Source organism: Schistosoma haematobium, chromosome 1, assembly GCF_000699445.3.
Source record: "Schistosoma haematobium chromosome 1, whole genome shotgun sequence".
Classification (NCBI taxonomy): domain Eukaryota; kingdom Metazoa; phylum Platyhelminthes; class Trematoda; order Strigeidida; family Schistosomatidae; genus Schistosoma; species Schistosoma haematobium.
Window position 1 is genome coordinate 15,587,364 of NC_067196.1, and position 26,401 is coordinate 15,613,764.

The 26,401-nt window shown below is 30.7% G+C and overlaps 1 protein-coding gene across 1 annotated transcript in view; it reads left to right on the forward strand.

Annotated features, from left to right (window-relative positions):
- MS3_00003536 (uncharacterized protein) overlaps positions 1–26,401 on the forward strand; it is a 104,465-nt gene that overhangs the window by 31,599 nt on the left and 46,465 nt on the right. Inside the window, exons 16-24 of the mRNA XM_051211360.1 lie at positions 569–697; positions 4,883–5,372; positions 6,844–7,181; positions 8,727–8,846; positions 11,019–11,139; positions 12,778–12,885; positions 14,720–14,863; positions 19,400–19,629; positions 24,879–24,932. Of these exons, the coding sequence (XP_051073255.1) occupies positions 569–697; positions 4,883–5,372; positions 6,844–7,181; positions 8,727–8,846; positions 11,019–11,139; positions 12,778–12,885; positions 14,720–14,863; positions 19,400–19,629; positions 24,879–24,932 (1,734 nt within the window). The remainder of the gene's footprint in view (positions 1–568; positions 698–4,882; positions 5,373–6,843; positions 7,182–8,726; positions 8,847–11,018; positions 11,140–12,777; positions 12,886–14,719; positions 14,864–19,399; positions 19,630–24,878; positions 24,933–26,401) is intronic.

A 26,401-nucleotide genomic window follows, 5' to 3' on the forward strand; every position in this document is an offset into this window, starting at 1 on the left:
ATAATGAATTATATTATTTTCAATAAGCTAATATCTGCTAATTTCTTATCTTGGAGATGAAAAAAACCCTGAGTACTATGGACGATGAAGCAATAAATTGTTTTCTGGAAAGTCGAATGTCCACTCAACTATATGCTTCAATATCTAGTGAAATATCGACTTAATTTTATTTATCTTGTCTAACTTTGAATTAAGCATTAACGATATCATACGAAGAATTTTAATGAATTGGAAACATTAAAATGACTTATAAAAATTTTTTATTCTGTGTTTACAAAGACGATTAGTCTTTTTCGCAGATATATAATGTTAAGCTAAACCTGGAAGCAATAGATGGACGTTTCGTACTAGTATGGGATTCCTCAGGTTTTCAATAGTGGTCTAGCTAATATTGACTCGTAAATTCAACTGTTAAAAGATATAAATTTAATTCATAATGTCACATTAATATATCTCTAATTATCTAGTCTAAAATATATTCTGGTTACCAATCTTAAACAATACATTTATGATTTTGTTATCCACACACAATTATTTTATTTTTGTGTTTCGAAATATAAATTTTAAGATTGTAATGTCACGAGATGCTTGTTCCATGGAAGTAGATCGTATACGAGAAGACTTATCAAGATTGTATAAAGCCGATTCAAAACGTCAAACACATTTAGATCATAAAAAACAAAGTGGTAAACAACATGTAAGTTGTTATTAATAATGTGCAATATCTTACTTTGATTAACATTAAATAAATGTGATAAAGTTTATTTTTCATCTCACAGAGATTGCATTTTGTTTATTTAAAACAGAATGATTCAGATAATTGGAGAAAAACTTCTTGAATTGTAAACATTTAGTGTAACAACCCAGTACTATTCCTTCCTTTTTTTTAATTAGACTACTTGTTTTAGGTTGAAGCAATTTTAGATCATGTTTTAACATTATTTAGAGATATTTGCGTCACTTATTCACTGGATCACATAAGTCAGACTATATTTCAATCAGGTTTTGTATTTCAATCTAATCATTAAGGATTTTACTCAGTTGTCACTTTAAAATAATCAGGGTATAATTATACTTTATTCATTAAAAACATATTAGGGATTAAGTCTTCTGTTAATTCATGTCACATTGAGTACGATAAACAATCGTTTGATCTTGACCATATTAATTACTTTTAATTTAGTGATTCAAGTAAATTTTGATGTGATTATCAATAGAGTCTCATATCATTTTCGTTCAAATTGCACTAGTTGAATGGTTACTTAAAAATCTAACTAGATCTCACTTTTTCCACTTCAGTTGTGAAAGACAACATTGAAATATGCCCAATTCGATCGTCTTAGGGTATCACTTTGTTATGATTTACAAAATTTCATTCACGTTACATCCTCAACTTGATTATGGCAGAATGTGGTATACAACTATCGGGACTTGAACGTATAGAACCTCACCCCACAGTCACAAGTCAAGAGACGGGAGAAACAAGGGAAGCGCTTATTGAGAAAGAGTCAAAAATGTATAGAAAAACAGGGGTATTTATAATTTTTAGTATAAGCCATAACATCATTGTAATCCAGACAATCCTCAAGTAGGGAAGTTATACAATTATCCAATCCATAGCATGTCACATTCATATTCTAGAAGGTTCTATCAGGTTCTAATTGTATGGCATCTCTTCGACTCCTTTAGAGCCTCTGGAGTCTTCGGCGTGCTTTTTCGAGCCATCCCAACAATTCATCTTTTAAAGACTTTTCTGTTCCCCCAATTTAATGATGTCATTCTCATTTTTATGAATCTAACTCATACTTTAAAAATTTTGTGTGTTACTTATGCTTATCCCAGGAGTATAATAACATATTAATAGCAATGGTGATAATAATATTAATGATTAGATTTTTTCCTTATGTTTTTTCTACTATCTACATCTTTCTATATTCATTGTGTCCTCCTACCAAATCATTGAGTGGTCAAGTGTATCTGTCCTGGTTCACTGGTTTTATGTCTACTATACACATACACATACAAACATTTTACTATTCTCATTTTCATTTCTGAAAATTTCTCATTTATAAGCATATTTATATACACTGCTCATCATACATACAATAGTAGTATGTATGTACACATACAAAGAGACTTTTGGTTACTGTGACTTATTCATATAGTCGACTTCTTCCAATGATAATAATACTAATAATATTAAAATAAGTTTTGCATATTTACCCTCTAAGTGAATACGTAGATAACATTATATACATTAACAGATATTTTTTCCCATTTCTGCACTTGTATTTCTATGTACTTATGCGATTGTTATTATTATTACAAGGAATAATTAAATGAAAGTTATCTTATCATCGGAATCGACCTGTGGATAATAATAATAATAATGATAACAATCAATTATTTCATTTGACCGGTCATATACTGTTTCAATTATATTTTTTATCAGAAGAGTGATCTTATTATTCATCGTATGTCATTTAACTTCAGTTTATCGTAATCAGGGCTATAACAAAACGTGAACTACTACATAAAATTTAGATAGATTATCGTTTATTTATGTCTATGCACATTTATATGAATATCTGTGTGTGCGTGTGTGTCAATGGTATAAGCCAAAGATGAGAAGCTAAATGATAATGTTTGCAATGGGGGCAATCATATTTCACACTTCTGTTTCTGTTTATATTCATATGAAGATGTGTTGTGTGTTCTTGTATACGGCATATATTCTGAAAATTCAAGTTGTTCAATCACTTCTCACGTATACTATGAAGAAAATAATTATTAGATGTATCTGATATATTTCAGTTCACGTTAGTGTATTTCTAATTAATTCATTCAGTGTGATTTGTTCTCTCATTAACCTTTATGTGTTATATTTGACCTTATCGAATAATTTTGATGAATATCATCTATTGAACTTTGTCCATATTTGGTTTAGTATTATACTCTTATGGATAATTAATAATTTCAATGAACTTGTATATTTATAAGATTAAAGTTACATAAAAAGGAAAATTCACAATTCTTCTGTAACATTTATTTGTCTCGTATGATTTATTAGACAAGATTAAACAATAAAAAAAAATATTTATTGTTAAATGGATTATAATTAATCTAACCTAATCTCATAATCTATTGATATAATCACATATTTGACCAAATTATTATGTAAGTGATAATCTTCTATAGTTTGGCAATTTTTGTTATTCAATTTGTTCTAATTATACACGTTACTTGTGTGTGTGTGTGTGTGTGCGCATTGGATTATCACCCGGGTGGCCAAACTGAAGCAAGTGTTTTTATTGGGGGGGGGAACGGGTAGTTCCCGTGTCTTTGGACTAAACGTTTAATCTACGAGATAGTGGAACGACGTTATGAGATGTAGTCTCACTGTAACCTCTGACTAAATGCATTATTAGTTCTATTGGGAATAATATCCTTATTGTTACAATTAGTGTCTACATGATGCTTGTGTTTGTAATAATAATGACATAGTATATGCATCCTGGTGTTACACTTATGATAATATTTCAAATGCTTAATTCACGAAATAACTTCTGGTTTATGCATTGTATACAGTATTTCATGTTTAAGAGAATTTTGCTGTTGTTATTGTCTGTTAGTTTGATACAGTTATACATGTTTTTTAAAAAAAGGAAAATATTCCCCTGAATGTATTTTCGTAGACTCATATGACATGTTTAATATTTTTCTGACAAAATCATGTTTCACTTATCAATATTTGGTGCCATAAATTGTAAATTTGACATAAGAACTTTTATTGTCTTACAAAAACTTGACACTTATCGTACAAAGTTGTTTTTAATTTTATGAGTTATTAGCTTGTATAAATTCTAATTTTAACAGTTTGTAATCGTGCTCAGAAAGAGTACGTTTTATAACTAAATTATTCTTATTATATTGGGTTTTAGTGACTTTAAACAACTTATTTACCAGGTACATAATTATATACGTAGCATCAAGCTACACTTAAAATGTGAGAATTAGTCATTCTACTCGATAAACCAATATTGAGCTGGACGAGGCAGGGTTCGAATTTGAAACTTTATAACTAGGTGTCGAGTATCTTAAAAACTGAACCACCACTTCAGTAACATTAGTTACCCATTGGAATATAGAATCCTTTAGCTTGTGATACGTTTTTCATTCATAGTTATTTTTTAAAACATCAGCCTTTTCTGTCGACTTTTTTTTGTTAGTTCTATTGTCTTTGGATAGTGTTTGCATTACAAAATTATTTGTATACAGATATTCATTGGGAAAAGTCTTTGTGATGACACTTAAATTGTAGCACCATAATGAACAATCCTATTATAGTGGCTTCTTTAAAAAAAAAGTAGTACAATCTAGTCTATCATCAATCCATAAACTCCTTTTTCTTGATCATATGCATAGTATTATTTAAGTAATTATCTCCTCTACATTTTATTTTTATCTAGTTTTCTTTTTAAACAAGATTACATTTTCTCCTGGTTGATGATTATTTCTATACATTACTAAAAGAACATCAACTTATATTTCTTTCCATGATAAATTTCTAAGTAAAAACAATTCAGTACTTGAACAACACCTTTTAACCAATTAGAGATACGGATCATTTGTTATAAATATCTGTAGACCAATAAGTGTTGAATGCACTTAACTCTTGACCATCTTCAATATATCTATATAAAATCATGCGGAATACATCAATGTAATATTCACTAGTCGTGTTTTTTAAAAGTCCATTCAAATAGATGAATATATAGTCTGTGAATAATTATTTTTCTTTTAAAATGTAAAATGTTTTAAGTAATTCTCAAAACAGAAAAACACCCCATTCATTTTTTATTTTTCTCTTCTTTTGTGATAGATCTATGTTGATTGTGTTCGACCGATGCGAAATCACGTTGATTCTTTAAAGACTAGATATTCACCCGCTGGCGATGATAATGACGATTGTAGTTTTACAGAATGTCAACCTACTGTGTACCAAAAAGCACAATCACTTACAAATTATCATCAGTATCCTTCTGAAAGTAACAATAATAATAGTAACGATAAAAATCTCAATCCAAATCATTCACAATATAAACCACATACACGTAGATTACTGCCACATACTAAATCATTTGATGACTATGATGGATTCGATTTGAATGATCATCAGCTTGACAGTAGTAATCATAATAATGATGATTTTTGTGCAGCTGATAATAATTATAACGATCAAATGAATTATTTCTATCATCGTCAAGATTATAAACGACAAAATGAACCACCGGTTAATTTTAAAGATCATTGGCTGCCGAATGGAGTACAGGACCTTAACTGGAATAATGATCAGAAAAATTCTATTCGTTGTAAGTATATATTATTTTGTGTTTATATGTATTTAGCTCATTTTTAAAGCATTTATTTTTACGTAAGTACACCATGCTTGTTTTCATTATTAAGTATTTTTTATTGATAACTGATATAAGCTATCATGAGATTAGATGGTGGTTGGAGGTAGTCAACAGGAAACCCTGGACCCGGGTTTCGTGCTACTTGGCACTCGTCAGCAAGGTGTACCTGTAATCTTGAGGGAACTGGTGCTCCCTGGCGGATTCGATCTCGTGTCACCCAGCTTCACAGTCAGAGACGTTACCACTGAGCTATCGGAGCCGTGACTAACCTCCTGTAGGACTGAGATGTAATCACAATTGATTGATCACTGGGTGGTGATCAATCTCATGCTTGTCTAGTCCTTATTAGTGCAGATCGAATGCTATCGATCATGTTGCAATGTGGCCACCAGTCTAGGTGACTCGACACTGCGGGCAACATGATCGATAGCATTCGATCTGCACTAATAAGGACTAGACAAGCATGAGATTGATCACCACCCAGTGATCAATCAATTGTGATATAAGCTATCTTTTAGATAATAACGCACAGTTTGTAAGCTATAAACTACTGAAAACATAAATAAATGGGACTCACATTCGGTATAAAGGGAAACTTTCACTATCGTTTTACATGCTTTCCCCCAACTACTCATACTATCTAAGAGAACATTAAGCGGGCTTAAGATATTTCTATAGTTGGAGACAAATACATCAACAACGATGTTGAATAATCGCTCTATATCATGAGTTAAATAAATTTGGATTATTGGTGTATTATTGGATTTTAACCTAGTGTTCCGATGGCCAAGTACCAATCTAGTCCCTGGTCGTGTCATGGTTGCACACTGCTGAAGAGTCCTACACCAGAATGACACAACTTTTCATTGTTCTTAGTTCTTAATAGTGCCCACCTACAAATGTAACTAATCTCCACAAAATCCCTTTATCGACTAACAAATTAGTTAAAAATATCCCCTATATACAACATTATTAGATTATGTGTATGCAGCATTCAACCTTTCTTATAAAACACTTTATTTGTATGCCTTTATTCGATCTAGAATGTTTGTAGTGTTACAAAGTGTCAATCCAACTCAATTATTGAGTCTCGGCTCACAAACCAGTCCTTAAACCAATCCTATTATGTATTATCAAGAAATACCTGTTGGCTTGCAAAACCTATGTGTTGAGAAAGTTGCTTGGATTTGAAAACTATAGGTTAACCGCTAAGTTTATAAACTTTAAAACAACTCTAAATAATTCGTTATCACTAAATTTTTTGATTGAATTACAACTAAACAATCTGGGGGTTTCGTAGTTATTATTATTACTTCTTTATATTCTAGTTGGTTGGTTATTTTCTTTCAATAAAAGCATAGAAATCACCCATCGCTAACTTTATTATCGTTTTTCTTGCTATATTTTACATAAAATATTTCACTAGCTTCCTCAAATCGTAGGCCGACATCTTTACATAAAAGTCGAGTTTTTAGTCGACGTCCAAGAACAAGATCAATACCTCGTCAGCATCCAATCAACGCTAATTTCTCACCATATCATAACAACACTTATAGAAGATTTTCTCGTGGGCATTCACTGGATTATACTCATCAACATCTTAAACAATCCGCATTACGAAACTCTGCAACTAGTTTACTAAATGATATAGAATATCATGATGTTGATCCAACATCTGAAACTGAAGCAATTATTCATTTAACAGACGAACTATTTGGATTACGTCAAGGTTTGAAGCGAACACGTGAAGCTAACTCAGAAAGAGTGAGTATTCTCCGCCTTTCTTCTTGTTGTTTTTAACAATACAGTTAATTTTTTTTTGTAATTTGTATATGCGAATAGGTTGTTATTTACACTATTTCCTTTTTAGGAGTTTTCTTTATGTCTTATTCATAAATATTGTTTGTAGTTTTGCATTTACCTAACAGTTGAAGACACACGTGTAAAAAAATGACAAATCTATGATAAATGATATACTTACTTACCTAAAGTATAGAGAAGACATTAGTAAACCTTGAATTAAGATTAATGCTGTGGGTATGTTCAGCTTATATCATGAGTTAATTGAATGTTCGATTATTAAACAAAGAATAATAGCACTGTAAATCGAGGTGGACAGGACAAGCTGTGAGTCATATGTGAAGGAATCCTAACACTTCACTTCTACCTGAAGTTTGTGCTGATGGTGTTTTTCAAGAGAATAATGAAAGCTCTATGACCAAACCATCTAGCTCGGAGAACAAAACTCTACCTAAATCGTCTATCTAAGCTTAAAATATTCTCCACCATCGCTCTGAATCTTCCCTTAGATGTACTAATTATTCGAAACGAAATGAAAAAAGCCCCGTATAAATGAACGTTTTACGGATAGAATGCAGTCTATATGCTTAACATAATCAGTATATAGCTTGAGACAACTGAATGAACAAGAGACATTTAAGATATGCTTCGATGGAAATAAAGTATATTGATACCATTCTAACACATGATGCAAAAATGTCGATATGAAATTAATCTTAAATGATTTTTTTCTCAAACTTAAGTTTTTTCCATTCTGTTTGACAAATTATGGGCTTATTTGTTATTCCCTATGATATCAAAATGTAGTTGTTTTATGTGTATACTAATAATAATTCATGTATACATTCATCTGTTCTTTTAGAATTAATTATATTGAAATGATGTTGAGAAGTTGTATTTCAAAAATTTAGGACTTTTGTTAAATCCTGTAGTTGTGTTAAAGGATTCGAGAAATTCATTGATTTCTTGTGATGATGATGACGGGTTACTCAAAAAAGTCGAAATCAATGTTCGATTCAAATGTGAGAAGTTAATAGAATTTAAAAAAATATTTGTTTGGATCTTTTTATTGACCCTTTAAATGCTTGTAACTTAATTAGAATATCAAATCAATTCACAGACGATGGATGTATATCAAAAGAGATTGATCAAGTGCTGTTCTAAACATCAATGAGAAGACCCAAATACCCAATGTATATATGAATTAAAATTCACCTAATTGCACAAGCCAGTAGCTATTCGGACTCAGTAGCTAAACAAATAAGGTGAAGGCGTTTGTAACGAACGGTAGTGGGTTCTGAAATGAAAGTACATCCAGCCAATGGGCCCCGAATGGTTCAGAACACGCGTCATATATTCACTGCTAGTCACTATCCATCTTTACTTTAAATAACGGAAGAATATTTAATGTTATATTTTGTACTTTCCTCATTCACTTTTTTCACCTTAACATGATATATAATAGCGTTTACATTAGAATGTGATCTTTGATCACTTTTTATTAATTAGCTTGAAGTTGCGTTGAGACATATTTCATTGCTCGAATTGGAATTACAACGTCAACGATGTTTAAATCATGATGCAGAAGTGGCTAGACAACGTGAAGTTGAACGTACACGATGGGAAAAGGTAATTTATTTGTTATATTTCTTTGATTTATCCCTTTATTTGAATAAAATCAAAGCGATAACTGAGGTAGAATAATATGAATTCATTTAATTTATGACCTCTTTTCAGTTGCTTATAATCTTATTCTCTTTAAAGTGTAACATTCGTGTATACTACATTATGAAGTAACGGACATTGGTGGCGGTCTGAATTGGAATAATAACGATTATCAGTATTAACGATATATATAAGGATTTACGATGTTATTTGAAAGCATAGGGTCTGGGATATTAATAAGGTGGATTATGTAATTATCATAGAAGTTTTGAAGAGTTGACATAAGTTTTGAGAATTGAACATGTGAAAAACCCAGGTGAATGAAATGGTTTTGACACAGATGAAATAGAAATCGGCTTGAAGTAGATTGTATAATAAAATACACACAATAAATTAATAATAATAATAACAAGTGACTTAAATCAAAGTCGAAATTTACCAAAACAATAATGAGTTGATAGTTACCTCTTTCTGAACGAACAATCCAGTTTGATTTTTGCAAACTGCTCCTACCTTAACGAAACAAAGAGCAGTTGCATTATTTTGTCTGTTGATAATTTCAAAGGATTAACAAGTGTCAACAATATACCCGTTATTAATTAAATACCGAAATATTGGATCTCTTAGAGTTGTTACACGTTTTAGTCTCTTTGGAATGTTCTTAAAAATGTGAACTTTTACTCCATTCTCTGTTCTTTCAATATTTTTGCTTTGACATGTAGATTTATTAGCTATTTGAATTACCCTTATTATTCGTTTTTCAACAACGTAGAACCGGACACATATATATTCACTTTACTATTTTATATCAGCACAGTGAGATGTAATTTTCAGGACGAGTGCCAAAATAATAGAAATGATATCAATTGTAACAGAAATCATCAGACATATACAAAAGACAGTTCATAAAATAAAGAAATATAAGATACTTTTAAAACTTGGAATTGAAAAGAAGACAAATATCAAATCCATTAAGATTGATTTTGATCCATATCATCCAACTACTTCAACCATTAGTTGCAAAAGTCGCATGAACCCGTATCAGGTAATCTTTACCTGTCAACGTAGTACAGTCTAATAGCCAATCACTTTATAGACTGATGTCGAGTCTTGATTTGGACCCCCTAACTTTTTTCTACTCTACTCTTACACTAGTAAATAGAGGTAGTTGGCTGTTTGATATGCTTTTCTTAACCACCTCAGTCATTTAGTGTTTGTTTTCAATGACCTTATAATATCCAAGTGATTAGATGCCGTATAAAGTTCATTGACGAGTTGGTAAAATGTAAGTTTTCAAAATGAGTGGTGTCGGAAAACTGTGGTCGACAAACGTGTTCTACAACGGTTGTTTGTTTCACACACTAGATAATCATCTGTTTTTGATGTTTAAAACTAAATTATCGTCTTATTTCTGCATTTATTTTACGATAAATTTTTTCAAATAAGTATTGTATTCAGGCGTTTATTCTTTTCCTTTTTTGTGATCTACTTAAAGAAGTAAGATTTTTATTTCAATATACTTTCAAAAAGTCTCCGTAAAATGATCCATGATGGAAAGAAAGGTCAAAATTCGATTGATTTACTCATTATGAGTTTTGGTTCAACATCACTTCCGTTTTGATTCACTGTAATGATTACTCAATGTAGTATTTGTTTTCTTTTCTCGTATAATATTCTGTATAATATACGATATTCTTGTATTCAATTGACACCAACTACGCTCAGCATGTGATTTATTATGTGATTTCATCCTAATTATTAATCAAAATGAGTGTACAATCAATATATAAATGAGTGTATTTTCGACTAGTGTCGTCGTCATCATCATCGTGTTTTTGGGGTGAATAAATTTTCAATTATCCCAATCCTCATGTTCCTACTTTTGGGTTGTGGGAATTGCAGAGGTCACTCGTTTCGAGTATAATTGATAAGCGTTTCCGACACAACAAACAGCGACGATCAAATATAACAATTAATATTCAATTCACAAGACATATCAGTTTTCATTTCGTTTTTTTCAATCAACATCTTATTGAGTTTTAAATGTTGTTATATAAAATAACAATATTTCATTGTATTCCCTATTAAGGAAACATTTATCAGTTTTTTTCTATTCTTTTATTTTTCCTGTTATAGCGTTTAGCTGCAACACTTAATGAATTAAAATATTGTCAAATAGATATTGGTAAACTTCGAGAACAAGTTGATCAATTAGAATCATCTAAAAAAATTACAGATCAATCTGAATTAAAATTAGGTTTGTTTAAGTTTTGTTTTTGTTTCTACATTGTTTATCTTTTGTTGACATAATCATCATTTAAAGGATTCATTAATTATTTACAAACTATTTTTGTCATTATGGTTTTTTTTCTAAGAAAAAAAGAAGAAATTTCACCTTAAAGTTAATTTTTAATTTAGCAAATATTCTCCTATAGCCGTAGAATTCTATGGACTAAATAATTACATTATATAAACTGTTTAAGTTGAATATTGTATTTTGGTGGAGTTTTGTTCTCTGAGAGGGATGGTTTGGTCGTGGAGCTTTCATCGTTCATCGCTTAGAGAACAAAACTTCACCAAAATCATCCACCTGAGCTACAAATCTTCATCATCTTGAATATTGTATACATCTGTATATCAGATTTTTAATTTAATCATATTGTAAACAGTGAAACTATGTTTATTTATTTATTTTTAATAGTTAAATTCATGAATCGATTTAAACTAGATCAATATTGAAAACCTGAAATCATTGAACGACTGTTTCTTTTGAGTATGGGAGTCCTCGGAAGTGCATGTAAGCCATCCCACACTCAGGACTCGGACATAGAACCTTCGAACTCGCGTGCCAACGCTTAACCTCTAGACTATTGGGGTGGCATCTAACGGTGTTAGTGTCTAACTTCAATCGGTCCATGATATTGCGCACGAGACTGAAGATCCTGGTCTCGAATTGCACATGCGGGATCGTGGATGCGCTTTATTGAGGTGTCCCATTACTTAGATGAAACGGCCATCCAGTGCTTTCAGATTTTCAATAGTGGTCTAGTTTTAAATCGACTCATGAATGCAACTTTTGGGAATCAGTACAGTCACCACAAATCCCCATTCTGATAATATTTGTTTATTCTCATTGATATTCTGTAATTATACGAAATAGACAAATGCTTGGATAGATAAATAAATACTGGTCTTTTTTCTTTTTTCAAGTAGACTATTCTTATCGTGTTCTCAGTTTTTTCGTAGGATTAATTGATACTCAATATTGTTTCTCTATATTTATTTAAAAGACAATATTGCGTAAAAAACATTACATGATTTTTCTTATTGGTTATTTTCAGTAAGGGGTTGTTTAGTTTGTTAAATTCCATTGAAATCATGAACCGATCAATGTTAGACCATCATTTAAAACCTTGAAGACTAGTTTTTCATTGGTGTTCTTACACTGATTGGTTCATGATTTCAATAAAATTCAACAATCTTCACAACTTTGTACTAAAAATTGTCATATTTTCACTGGTCACTAGCTTCCAGAGGGTTCTAGTGAGATTTCCTGCCCAGTAGAACCCAACTGTGTGGGGTATGGGGCAGTTACTCACCAAAGACAATGGAAGATGATCGTGCATTATCGTGGATTGATTGAAGTTAAAAATGAATGCCCTTGGATTCCAGTCCAATGGTCTACAAGATAAGTGTCTACACGAGACTGGAGGTCCTATGTCTGCGTGGGGGACCATGGATGCATGCTGCTTAGGAGTCCCATAGTAGGACGAAATGGCCATCTAATTCTTCTAACTTTCCTATGGTTGTCTAACATCAATCGGTTCATGATTTCAATGATATTGTATATTTATTTATCATCTATTCTACTTTTGCTCCTTATTTTTTTAATCAGAACGTCAACGATTAGAATTAGATCAGACTAAAGCAACATTGGATGCACAAAAAGAAGAGATAACCACTTTGAATAATCTACTCAATTCATTATTGGGTCTTAATCCAAGTAAATTCTTTTATGCATACACATATTAGTCTTCGATGTTTTTTTTTATCTATATATTATAACATTGTTAAATAAAGTCATTAAGTGATAGTCATAGAATGTAGCAAATTCTGGTAATAATGAAAATGCTTGTATTTTTAAATATAAATGATACATTCTGCTTAAACAATGGTAGCCAACCAGTCTAGAAATTAGTTGTTTAGAGTATGAGAGCTAGTGAAGTAGGATTTTACTACTGATTTGTATGGAATATAACTTCATATTATGAATTCGTTTTATTGTTGGAATATGATTATTTCTAGTCAAACCTAACCTTTTGGGAACATGATTTGTTGACATTTAGTTGCTATAGTATTTGTCTTAGATTTGATTGACGAATTTATCTATCAAGTATGTTAGACCTTCCGTTTTACATTCAAATTATCACTATTGAAGTCACGATGAACAAAACATTCTTATTATCTGCTAAGTCATTAATCAATTAAAATAATTTTTTAATTTGTAATCAGTTTCATGAAGAAACTAACGCGTGAATAGCGAACTCTCAACTCTGATTTTCTGTGGTCGAAATTAGACTGAAGTAGCAGCACAATAAAGTTTAAATCGAGATCACAAACTGATCAACGCCAGAAAACCCGTAGGCACTAGATGGCTGTATCGTTCAGTATAGAACTCCTCAGCAGTGCACATCCATGATCTCGCATGCGTGATTCGAACGCAGACCCATATGAGGCAATTATCCACCGAAGACAATAGAAGATGGTCACGCAATATCGTAAACTGGTTTAAGTTATACATTAACGCCGTTGGACGTCACCCCAGTGATTTAGAGGTTAAGCGTTTGCACGCGAGTCCGAAGGTTCTGTATTCGAGTCCTGAGTGCGGGATTGCAGATGTTCACTTCCGAGGACTTCCATACTCACAAGAAACGGTCGTTCAATGCTTCCAGGTTTTAAGTGGTGGTCTAGTGTTGATTGTTCTATGATCTGAATTAAAGCTCAACAATCCTCACAGCCCTGTACTGAACATTGAAGTTTGTCTTGACGCTGAAGTATTTTATCGGGATTATCCTAACATTAATAATTTTCAAAAAAGTAATGTGTATATTTTTGCTTACACTTATTCTGTAAAAATAATAGATTAAGAGGAATCTAATTCTCAATGATAGACACTGTAAAACACGACAATAGGCAGCAGGTATGTATATTAATTATGAGAATCTACAAAGTATTTACATTATGTACATACATAACCTTCAGTCGTCCATTTGCAGCTTTCGGTGTGTTCTGTAATCTGAACTGTTTTATCCGCCTATCTCCAAGTGTTCTGCTAACGCTGTACCTTCGATGCACTGAATTCCTTCACTCCGCCTGACAATTATAACAAATTCAACGTCACATTCCGCTGCGCACTACTTACACACAATCTTGTTAGTAGTGTCCACTACAACATAACTGATAGATGGTCATTTCGTAAAGTCAATGAATCTTTATTCTGAATTCCAGTTTGTGAATACATGAAGATTCTAATGAATAGCTTCACAGAAATTCTGGATTTCAAGTATTTATGTATATATAGGTGATATCAAATATGACTTATCCTTTTAATAATTTCAATGATTAAAATTTTAGTTTAATCACTATTTAACAAAAGTTTAATCATAAAAACATGTTTTCAGTTAATTCTAGATGGTAAAAATAAAATTTAATTCTAGATATTCATATGTTTCCAATGGAAACTATTAAATGACTCGTTTTTTTTTCTTTCGCTCACTTTTTGAAGACACTCATTTTTTTCTCACTTTTCTATGTATATTTATGTAATATTTCCACAGATGATGTATCTCCTAACGATCTACAACGCTTACAAGTTGGTCTACTTGACTTACATAAACATATGCAACCAGATTGTGCCAATCAATATTGTCACTACCAAAGACAGCAACATGTACCAAATCCTATTCATCCTCGTCAAACTCGTAAGTGGTGTTTTAGTTCATTTTTGTTAATTATTATTCTAACCCCCGTTATGCAATGAATGTTGGCCTACTTTTTTTCCTATTAATAAGAACATAAGCTGTATTTCATTGAAAAATTGTAACACGTTGGGTTAAGTATTCCTGATCTCTTTGTTACGAGTTGAAACGTCTTAGTTGTTTTTTTCAGACCCAGGAGTCTAGATTTCATTTTTTATAAGAGTAACTTACATATTCTTACATAAATCTATTTTTGAGCACTATTCTTTTTCAACGAAATAATCTTTTAAAATTGCTTTCATCATATTGTTATTTGTATTATTTTTTAAAATCAAAAATTGAAACAGAGCAAAGTTGTATTCTATTGATGGCTCCTTAGAAACCTCGATAAAATTCGTAACTCACAGCGTTGAATTTGATGATCTCTTCGTCATTGTTCATCATTCTCACAGTAAAGGATTAGCTGGCGGTTTATGAAATTATTGACCATTGACTTTTAAGCCATGTTGGTATATACAACTTAGCTGGTTGAGATATTCGCACGATAACCGCGATCAGCGGTTGGGGATGTTGAGTGAAATGACTCAAAGCCATTCAAAATGGTCCAGATGTCTTCACTTATTATCCTACTCTGAATTTTGATTTCTAATATTCAATCTCACAAACTTTTCCATTTAATTACTTTAAACCACTTTCCTTATGTTTGTTTTCTTATTAATACTGCTACATTATTATTTAGATTTATCTTCTGTTCACATTATTATTGTCATCTCTTTGTGCTAAGGTAGTATAATAACTTAAACCCGTTCATTTATATTACCAGGCTCTACATTGATTATAACCGACCAGTTGCTATACGAGTCATTCTATTGCTTACTACCTTAATGATTAATTTACGTTCCGATAGCATTTTATTCAATTATCGTTTATTATACATTAATTTGTTCAGTTCATTATTCGCGTACAATTTTCTTTTGGTAAATGAATTCATCTTCCATTTATACCTTAAGTGGCAGCATTTTAGTTATTCGAGCGACTATTGTGTAACTAGAATATATTTTTATCAAATGTGTGCGTGATTTTTTACAACTGGATCCCTTTGTAAATCTGAACAGAACGAGAACAGTAAAGTTTACAGAAGAGAATGAATTCAGTATATTTCATTGCTTCCCATCAGTTGTATACAGACTGAAATTTAATTAATAATATAATTATGAACAAATCCTTAACATAATTTGGACATATTCCTAAGATCCTATGTCCGAAATTCAGTCACGTCTTCACAAGTTCAATTGCCTACCACCTTTTGTACAACTGACAGATAGTGGATATTATGCATTTTAATTAGCAAACAACCAACGCCAATTTTACTGTTTTGCAGAGGTAACCACTGTTAAATGTTTTCGACTTGACCTATGTATACAAAAAGAAAGTGTCATTAGCCTTTCGCTGCCATGGTGACTGAGTGTTAATCAAATAATCTTCATCAGTAATTCAGCTCTTATTTTTTCTATGTAATTTCTATCCCCTACATAATCGTATTTATGTCCATATATTAATTTGTTTTTATTATCATGTTAACTGATTATGCAATCAAGTATTGATTTCACTATGCTTACATAACTTATCTTGATTATAATTAAAATAACCCATAATGTCATTAAATAGGAAAAAGAGAGTTCATTTAATTAAGCTGTACATTCGTATATATAGTTATATGGAAAATATATGTCCCTAGGAGGATAGAAAAGATTGCATCGCAAAAATGGATTCGAGACTAAATAACAAATGAGGTTACGTACTATAATTGCTAATGTCCATAACATCGCATATCCTACCCTACATCACTAATTTCCAACAAATAAATGCGCATCAATCTGGCTTCTGTTTATTTATCATACATTTAGTCTTATTCTCCCTCTTATTATGATTTCGTTTACATTTTGAACATTTATCTAAACTTCGTTGACTAAAGTCATAATATGTGAAAATTATATTTGAGATAATCTTAGCGATTGAAATTTAAAATAATTCCAACGTTTCGTCCAGCAAACTTGTCTGGACTTCTTCAGGGTAATAATCACATATAATGACTTCTCTATACTTGGCGACAAATTATTGTCAAAATATTCGTTCTAGTCTTGACGAATGTTCGTATAAATTCATTGACTAAAGTTTATTCAAAATTCGTTCATCAATTTATTAGTTATCGTAATTTTAGATTGTGTTTAACTGATAAGAAGCAGTGAAATAGACCGAATTCATTTTATTCTGCCAATTTTGTTGTTCTCTCTCTGCTAAAATATCTATGATCTGTTAGTCTGTACTTTAAATTTTTGTAACTACACTATAGGATTTTCATTTTTCAATTCTTAAATTGTATTATGAGTTAATTAGTAGAAACTAACTTCCAGCTTTGGAAATGTAAATTGGTTATCTTATCAATAAAGTCTAGGTTCTTAGACTAATTATACATATATGCCTGTAATGTTCACATTACTGTTATGAAGATGTAAACGATCTATCTCTTAGGAATTTATCCATAATGGAGAAGTCTGTCATAGTATTTCACACGTGACTATGCAATGATTTCTGTATATTTAAACCACAAAAGGACACCTGATTACTTGTGAACTTATTTCATAATGTGTTATTTATTTGTTCACTGATAGATTTACCTTATTCCTTTTGTTATTCTGTTGTTTTTATTGCTGTCAATATTTTGTTTTTGAGGTCATTACAAATTTTCAATGTCAAAATGTCATTAATCAAAAAGAAGCTTTTGTCTTTGTTTTCGTTATCTTATATTTTATAGACATCATTAAGTGTTTATTAATTTATCTGACAGAATTGATTTGATCTTGTCAGTTGTCATCTATATGATAGGACTAGTTTATTTTTCTTTCCAAAATCCAGTTCTTTGTGTGTCTATGTGTAGTTGTGTATGATTTTGTGTAAATGAACAAGTCAGTGATGTTATCTTGTCCAAAAAAGCACTATTTTAATTTTTTTTGTTCCTTTGTTTTATTCATTCTTTCGTTGAGTTAACGAGTGTACTCAGTCAATTTGATCTTCTTATCAGTTCCATTTAATGGTTGATGTAAACAAGGGAATACTATGATAACTACATATTTTTTTAATAAATATACTTGTTTGATAATATACTTACATTTAATAAATTCGACTCATAATTAACACTAAACATCAAGTGAATTTTCTTGAAATCTTTACTTCAATTTGTAAGTTTGTGCATTTTTCATAAAAATCTAGATATCTTGATTTTACTGTGTATTTTCATGTATTGTCATATAAGTAGACTATAATATACATGTATACAGTAGTAGACTAAGAAGTTTCATCTATTCTCCATTTCAAATATCACTTTTCTGTAGTATTTATATTCTCAGTTAAGATCTTATGAATTTACAAACGAATTTTTGATTACTAAAGTAAATGAATGCGGTGCTGAATAATAGATTTATCTGAAATAATACGATGTAGCCAAGTGATAACTGTTTACACGATCAGATTATTATGCCCTCCAATTTATTTGACATCCATGATAGCTTGCCAGTGGAATAAGTCTATTATTTGTAGGATTGTAGGATTAAACTCAGTGGTATATTCTTACTGATACACATTCTTAGTATCGTTCTTTTTTATTTTATATTTTATGTTATTTGCATAACTTGATGTACTTATCCCATAGTACTATGCTGTTATAAATATATTAGTAAATTTCTTGACAATAAATGCTCATTTGTTGGCAATGATAGATTCCCACTTAAATGAACGTGCATGATTTAGTAAATAGTTCGTAGTAATATTTTGGGGATGAAGAAAATATTTCTACTATAGTTCATTTTTGTACTAGTCGGTTTTCGGAGTGAACCTCAACTCTGGGATCCTGGTACATCCAGCTGACTAGTCCCAAATAAGACGAAATGCGCATCCTGGATTTCATTGCTAGCCACTATACATCTGCTTATAATCCTAATATGTTTTTTTTCAAACATTTATCAAGATTGGTAGGATAAAATAGTTCACATGATTTTTTTAGTAAACATATTCAACGGAAGAAATGAATTCTTGGGTAACTTCACACTTCTAATGAAGTAAAAACTGCTGGTGAGAAAGAGATAAATACATTTGAAAACTGTACTTTATTTATTCTAATAGAGTAGATAAAGTTTGGCATACAGTCAGTTTATTGTCAGTTAGTGAAAATTTGAACTCTTCTTCATTCGTAAAGAAAATTTACTTCGAGATTTTACTGACAACCACTAAAGTGTCGTTTTTTCCAGTGAATTAAAAATAGAACACAATTAATATGTATATAAACGTACCTTTATTCAAACAACCATCAGGAGATTGGATATTTTTTTGACTATCTAACAATGAATATTGATTGATCCAAATGTCCAGCTGTTTTCTCAGTCATATTATGTAATAATTACCTAATAAATTCTTTGTTAAAATCTTACCATAAGACTTATTTTTGAATGCTTGATTTTAAATTTACCTTATCTATATCTATAGTTTATCGTACTCAATCTCTAATGACTGGTTTGACTGGTGTACCAGCTAATGAACGTATGAACAAAGTGGATTGGTTAAATTCCAATAATACAGCACCGCCTATTACTCAGTCATCTGGTGGAAATCACCAGTTATATTGCAATGTACCTGAACATCATGATTTAGAAGATTGTCTTGGTCAGTTACAATATAAAATTGAAGAGTTATATGATCAGCATGAAACTACTCAGGTAGCTATTATTATTATTATTATTATTATTATTATCTTTGTCGCTTTTAAGAACCAGTTGTTTGTTTGTATTTTTATTTATTTTAGGTCCTACATTGTTCATACTTATGGTCTTAAAGGGTTAACATTCTACTTTTCTACTTCTTATTGTATAATAACTTAAATGAAAATGCATTCACGACTTTGATTTTTTCTAAAGAACGATAACGTTTCATTTTATAATTTGGTAATTAATTACCTTTGAACTATACTACTTGATAAATTATCCAGTGTATCAACTCTTTTAACCTGATAACCTGATAAAATGTATGTTGCTGAATCACACTTGCAATTAGACTGGATGATGTTTGTGTTTTTCCATAAGGTGAAGTTTAAAATGAAATTATTTTTTAATAGTCATTATCTTATTAAGGATTTAGAACCATGGTTTATGAAACTATTTTTAACCCTACAATATCAATACTGCATATTTCATTAACTAATTAATGCCCTTATTCTATCTATCTATCTAAGTTATTGGAAATAACTGGTTTATTTGGTTTCGTTTCTAAAGATAAATTTAGTGACCATAATATTGGCAATATGTTTGCTGTTTGATGAATGTTTTTGCATATCTTGCACATTAAAGCAATGTCTCTATTTTTTCACCCAAAATACATTTGTTTGTATGAGTTTGTAATCCCCTATTGTTATTATTTAAGACTGGAATCAATCAGTCTGCTATCATATATCCTTCGGTTTGCCTCAGGATATCTGCTTCATGAAGAAGTATATATTTAGTTCCACTTTCATTCTTTCTTATTAGTATTTTTGTATTCTTGTCTGGTATGGAAACTCTTTGAAACATGTTCACTTGGTTCTTTCAACATGGAAGAAGGACAAATCAAACTAGTCTAGCATCTAACTCGGTTTAATCGTATAACTTTGATACTATGTTATTAAGGTCCATCAATTATGTTTTCGTTTACTGAGTTATACAGTGAACTTATATTTTATTCATTGTTATATGTTCTTCTATAATGATTGAATTATACACCTAGGTTCATTAATACAAAGAAGCTATTATATGTATATATGTAACTTCTAACTTACGCAGGTGTTTTTTACCAACCACTTTTTAGCTTCTATAGGATACCCGCAATAAGGCAGCATAGAGATAATGTTTCATAGTGATCTGATTAAGTGGTCCCTTACAACTTTGTCTCCACTATCATCCTTCTATATATTCGTCATTTCTAAGTGACTCTTGATATATTAAACGTTCTTCATTTGGAAATTGTATATCTTTGGAGATTTCACAGTTTTAAGAATGAAACTGTCAAAAATAGGTCTTATTTATTGAATAACTTTTTTTGCCTTATGTTCCTATTAGTGTTTTTAGTATAATTCTTTCCTATTTTTAACTATTTTCATTAATGTTACATCCAACATTCTACGGTATGTGATATGATTTTTCATTAAAACCAACATAAAGTGGTTGTATATAGAAATTGAGAGAAAATATAACCTCTTTGAGAATTAGTATTAATTGAAATTTATTATATTCAACAGTAACAGCACCTATTATGAATTCATTTTGTATTGTTTATTTGAATCTCCCCATTAATGTTCAGAACTGCAATTGATCAGTCTCTTATTAGCATATGTGCATCTTGTACAGATTGCTTCCATATTTTCTCAAGTCACAAGCGATACAAGCAGAGGTGGATTGTGGAGTCCAGGATTCGCGTTTCGTCCTATTTGGGCCTCGTCAGCTTAATGTATCATCCATCTCTGCTTATACTACCTATTATAAAGTTTTTTGCTGGCATAAAAGCAGCACATAGTAAAAAATATGTCTTTTTATAAGGAAAAACTATATGAGACCAATTATTTAAGTTGTGTATATTTAATCAGGAATTCACAGTTTCTACTTTAAACATGTTTAATAAATTTACAGTGTTTACGAGAATTTCTTAATCTATTTTTAGCCATATCGAATAGATAGAATAATACCTTCTTTTTTATATCAAATAAACGTAAGCATTATTTCATATATCCATAGCGTCTCCATGGTTATAATAAATGAATCAATTTATGAAAAATCAATTCATTCTGAACAAATTCTTGTTTATTTTTTTTCAATATGGATAAATATCTGTAGATTGGCTGCTACTACAATGACACTGTAAACTAATACAACCACAGTTAATTGTTGTTTGAAATTTTAATCGTTTCATTACTAACTGAATATAAATCTCATTGCTTTAATTACACAGAAAGACTACTATATAAGACGAGATTATTGATTGTCATCCATAACATTAGCCCATCATTTATTCAGAGATTATGGTGTTAACTTACATTGGTCAATCATCGAGCAATATGACCAATGTTATGTTTGTCTGGTTTTTACTTCCAATCAATTTCTAATGATAGAATTCGTTAAAACTCTGACAATTACTTAGTAAGCAATCAGTATAAGTATCTCAGTCTCACAGAAGGTCAGTCAAGGTCTGAATAACTCAGTGGTAGTTTTTCAGATCACGAAACTGGTTGACCCTGGTTTAAGCCTACCAGGGAGCATCAATTGCGTAAAGATTCCTGGTACCCTTTGATAACGAATGACTATTAGTATGAGATTGAGGTTCACGGTATCCTGACGGCTAACTACAAACAGTTAACGTGGTGTTAACGTCTATAAAAGAGAAATTGTGTAAATGATTGTTAGCTTTTGTTATAGAGCTTTTTTAAGAACTTTTTTAAAACTTTAACGTGCTGACCACATAACAGTTCAATATCCTAGGTACTGTAATAAAATAATTGTGGCCTTCCTTCACCAAGACGTTGTAGTTGTCCACTACATTTCGTTTTCATTTGTTTTTCAACTGAAATTTAAATAATGTTATAAAGATGGTTCTAAATGATTTTCTTATTTAAAAATGATAACTATTTGCTCAAAGTTACGTTACACATTATTCCGGTCTTCACAATTATTATATTCATGAATTATAATCTGTGATTACTGTTGTCATTTAATATGAACAATTAAATAAAACACTCTAACTAACGGGTATATGTTGACAAAAGCCTGAATATATAAAAATAACCCGGAATATGTAGATATTCAATTCCACATTTCTGTAGAAGTTATGCAAAATAAAAGTGCTTATTTTAAAACTTTTCTGTAATCATTTGGTATGAGCTTGAATATATGTTAATAATTAACGTACATAAATTCCCAAACTCTATCTACATGATGTAAATTTGTATAGTTTACAATAATTGAAATAGGATTTACCGTAGATGCGTTACTCGATCTATATAGATCATCCTATTAATATCAATAATAATAATATTATTATTATTCTATTTAGTTTAATTTACTTAATGTTGTGTTTAGTTAATGGAATTTTCTAATGATGAATGTGATTTCTGCAACCTTAGTAAACCAATGCGCACAACTGAGTAGTCCCATTCTAAGGCTCAACGGCCGTTCAGTGCTTCCAGGTTTTCAGTGGTGGTCTAGCTTAAAATCGACTCATGAATTCAACTACTAAAATTACTACAATCTCCGCAAATCCCCATTCTGATATTAATTTTTCGTTGAAAATGAAAAAGTCAATTACACTTCGATGATATTTCATACTAAAATTTCCGAATATATTATTCAATCGATTATTGTTGCCAGTGGCTATTGTAGGAGAAGTTTCTCAAATTAATAATAGCTTTAATTCAAACACTATATCGCGATCAATGGAGCTTATAAACTAATTGTTTTATTCTAAGTCTATAATTAACTGATAATTATCGTCGGTAAAACGTGTGTACTTTGTAATGTTAAATAGTTAGTTCCCTTGATAAATCTATAATGAAATAAGAAGACGAATTTAATTAGAATTATGCTAGCGCGATTTGTTTTGAGCAACGTGACCTAATATTTATTTGTTTAGAAAAAAGTAAAGGACAGAGTAGACAAACTGGAAGAGTAATATCAAAAGTAGGTTTTGTGGGTATTATGGTAATTTCAATAGTTGAGATCATGAATCAATTGTGAAGCTAGATCACCATGGAAAACCTGGAAGCACTGGACGGTCGTTTCGTCCTATTGTGGGAAAGAAAACAAAACGAATCATGCTGCACAAAATAGTAAATCATTATTATCAGAATAGGTTCAAAGTGAATACAACCTGTTATTTTGAGCATATGAAAGAGGTTTGAAATGTTGTATGACTAAAGCTTCTATAAATATTCCTATTCATTTTTATACACTTCTATACACCATCACAAAGTTTAGTTTGATATCGTTTATATGTTCCTTCTTAAGTAAATGTTAATGGAGTAAGGAATATGTTCGTTTCATATGTACTCTTATTAAATCATTGGATGTAACCAATGATTCGAGACTTTGAATGACATGACTGAAAGTCATTTGCAATAGGGTAGGTGCATTCATTTTTTGTCTTTCCCCGAAATTCTGAGGTTCTAAATTCCCCATAACTTGTTTTGTTTTTATTTCGCTAATTTATATTTTCTTTCCAAGTCTCATCTTCGATGCTTAATCATTTATACCATCACTCATACTGTTACCACCTCGACTATTCTGGGACATCTTTTTGTGCTTATTAGGTATGACAACTCGAATAGATGTACATACGTACAAGTTCTACGTTGTGACTGACTGACTGACTAACTAACTAACTAACTAAACCATTAAAATTGATTTGTTTTTTTTTTGCCATTTACTTATATATTTAGTAAATGTAAATTTCTCGAAATATACAATATTTTAATCTACTACCATACTTTTGATAAACTTCATCTACTCACTACATTATTTAAATATACTTTATAACTATTCTGTTTTGTATTCAATTACGTAAAATTAATTTCATTATTGATATAAGTTGATCCTGTTTGTTTTTGTTTTTGTTTTTTTTTTGAGGAAAAAAATAATTAACAATCTATCCATCCATTTATTGTACAGATATACCTTATTTGAAAACAATGTTATCGTATTAATTTCATTCATAGAAGAGAAGTGAATAAACAAACTTTTATGTTTGAGGAATAAAACGTTTGACTTATATGTTTATTCTTTATTTTTTTTTTTAAAAAAATTGATGATTCTTATCACTATGGTGATAATAATTTAATTACTATCCTTAATCGTAAAATTTTTATGATAAATACATTAGTTTTCATGTTTTCATGATTAAACGTTGTTATAATTAAAAGAATTATTTATTTTTTCTTATTCATTTTGTTCAGAATAAATTGCGGCATAATATGAAAATACGCAGAAAATTAGAATGTCAACTAGAGGTAATTGTGTAGTAGATATCTTGTAATTGTCTTATATCATTGTAATTATTACATAATAATTAGTTCGTTTATTTTTTATTTTCTCGCTTATTGAACACATGAATCTTTATTGTTTATCCCTTATTCTGTATTCTTTTGCCATAGTGTATTAATTTATTCGAACGATCGATTTACCATCGTATTATTATAGATGAATTATTTCTGGTTCGTTAATTATTTATCTTAATGGTACTAGTGTAGTAAACGATAAACTCAGGTGGGGAAAGCTAATTTATTGTTCCGTGTAAAATTACACAGCGCTTTCATAAAATATGAAAATCATACATTAAATACATTATTTGCACGTCTTCCTTCAGTTACCTTGTACATACTTCTTCATTCTTCTAATTTCTCTCTTTTTATCTTTCCCTTCTATTTATTTCAATCTTCTACTGGCAGACATTCCACTTCCGATTAGTGCTACATACTACTTCTATCTGTCGGCATAAATAGCATGCACCACATGAGGACAGTTTTTTAGATCATATCTCTTCAATTTTCCTTTAACAAATATTTATAACTTTTAGCTTGGGGTTGTGGAGGTTGTTGAATTTTATTGAAATCATGAATCAATCAATGTTAGACCATCGTTGAGAACGAAAAAGCACTAGACTCCCCAGTAGTGTGCACTCAAGATTCCGTGCGATGGATTCGAACCTGGACTCTTCAGTCTCTAGTGAACTCTCAACCTCCAGACCACTGAACCTAGTAAGGGGCCGTGAAAAGTGAAGTTCAACCCTATTGGTGTGAGGCCGTTACCCACCGAAGACTATCGAAAATGGTTGTGCTGCATTGTGGCCTGGCTGAAGTTAGATATTAACACCGTTGAATACCGTCTCAGAGGTCTAAAGGTCAAGCGTGTGTGTGCGAGATCGAAGGTCCTATTTTTGAATCCTGGGTGTGGAACCGTGGATCTGCACTGCTGAAGGGTCCCAAATTAGGACACAACGGCCGTCCAATACTTTCAGATATTCAATGGGAGTCTAAGATTGTTCATTATTTCAATGAAATACTTATGAACAAAGTGTTCACAGATCAACTTACAAATATTAATCTCAGTCTCTATCGTATTAATCATCCAATTAAATATACAGATGAAGTATTTTTGTAATGAATACCAAATGATTCCTTATTGTTTACGTTTGGGCCCATGGAAATTAATCTACTTTTTCTCTAAATTTTATTCATTATACTTTAATCTTCAGAATAATGGGTGTATTATTATTTACAATCAGCTGATCAATATACAAACGCCATATTTGTTCAGATCATTTCATTTAGCTATCTTCTTTCTTAAAATAATACGAATTTCAATATACATTCATGATAAAAATTCTATACTATTTATTCCAAAACAACAGTTAGCAGAGAATAACATGAATTCATCGTAGTTCGTGATCTGTCGTTGCTATGCCAATTTCCACTATCAG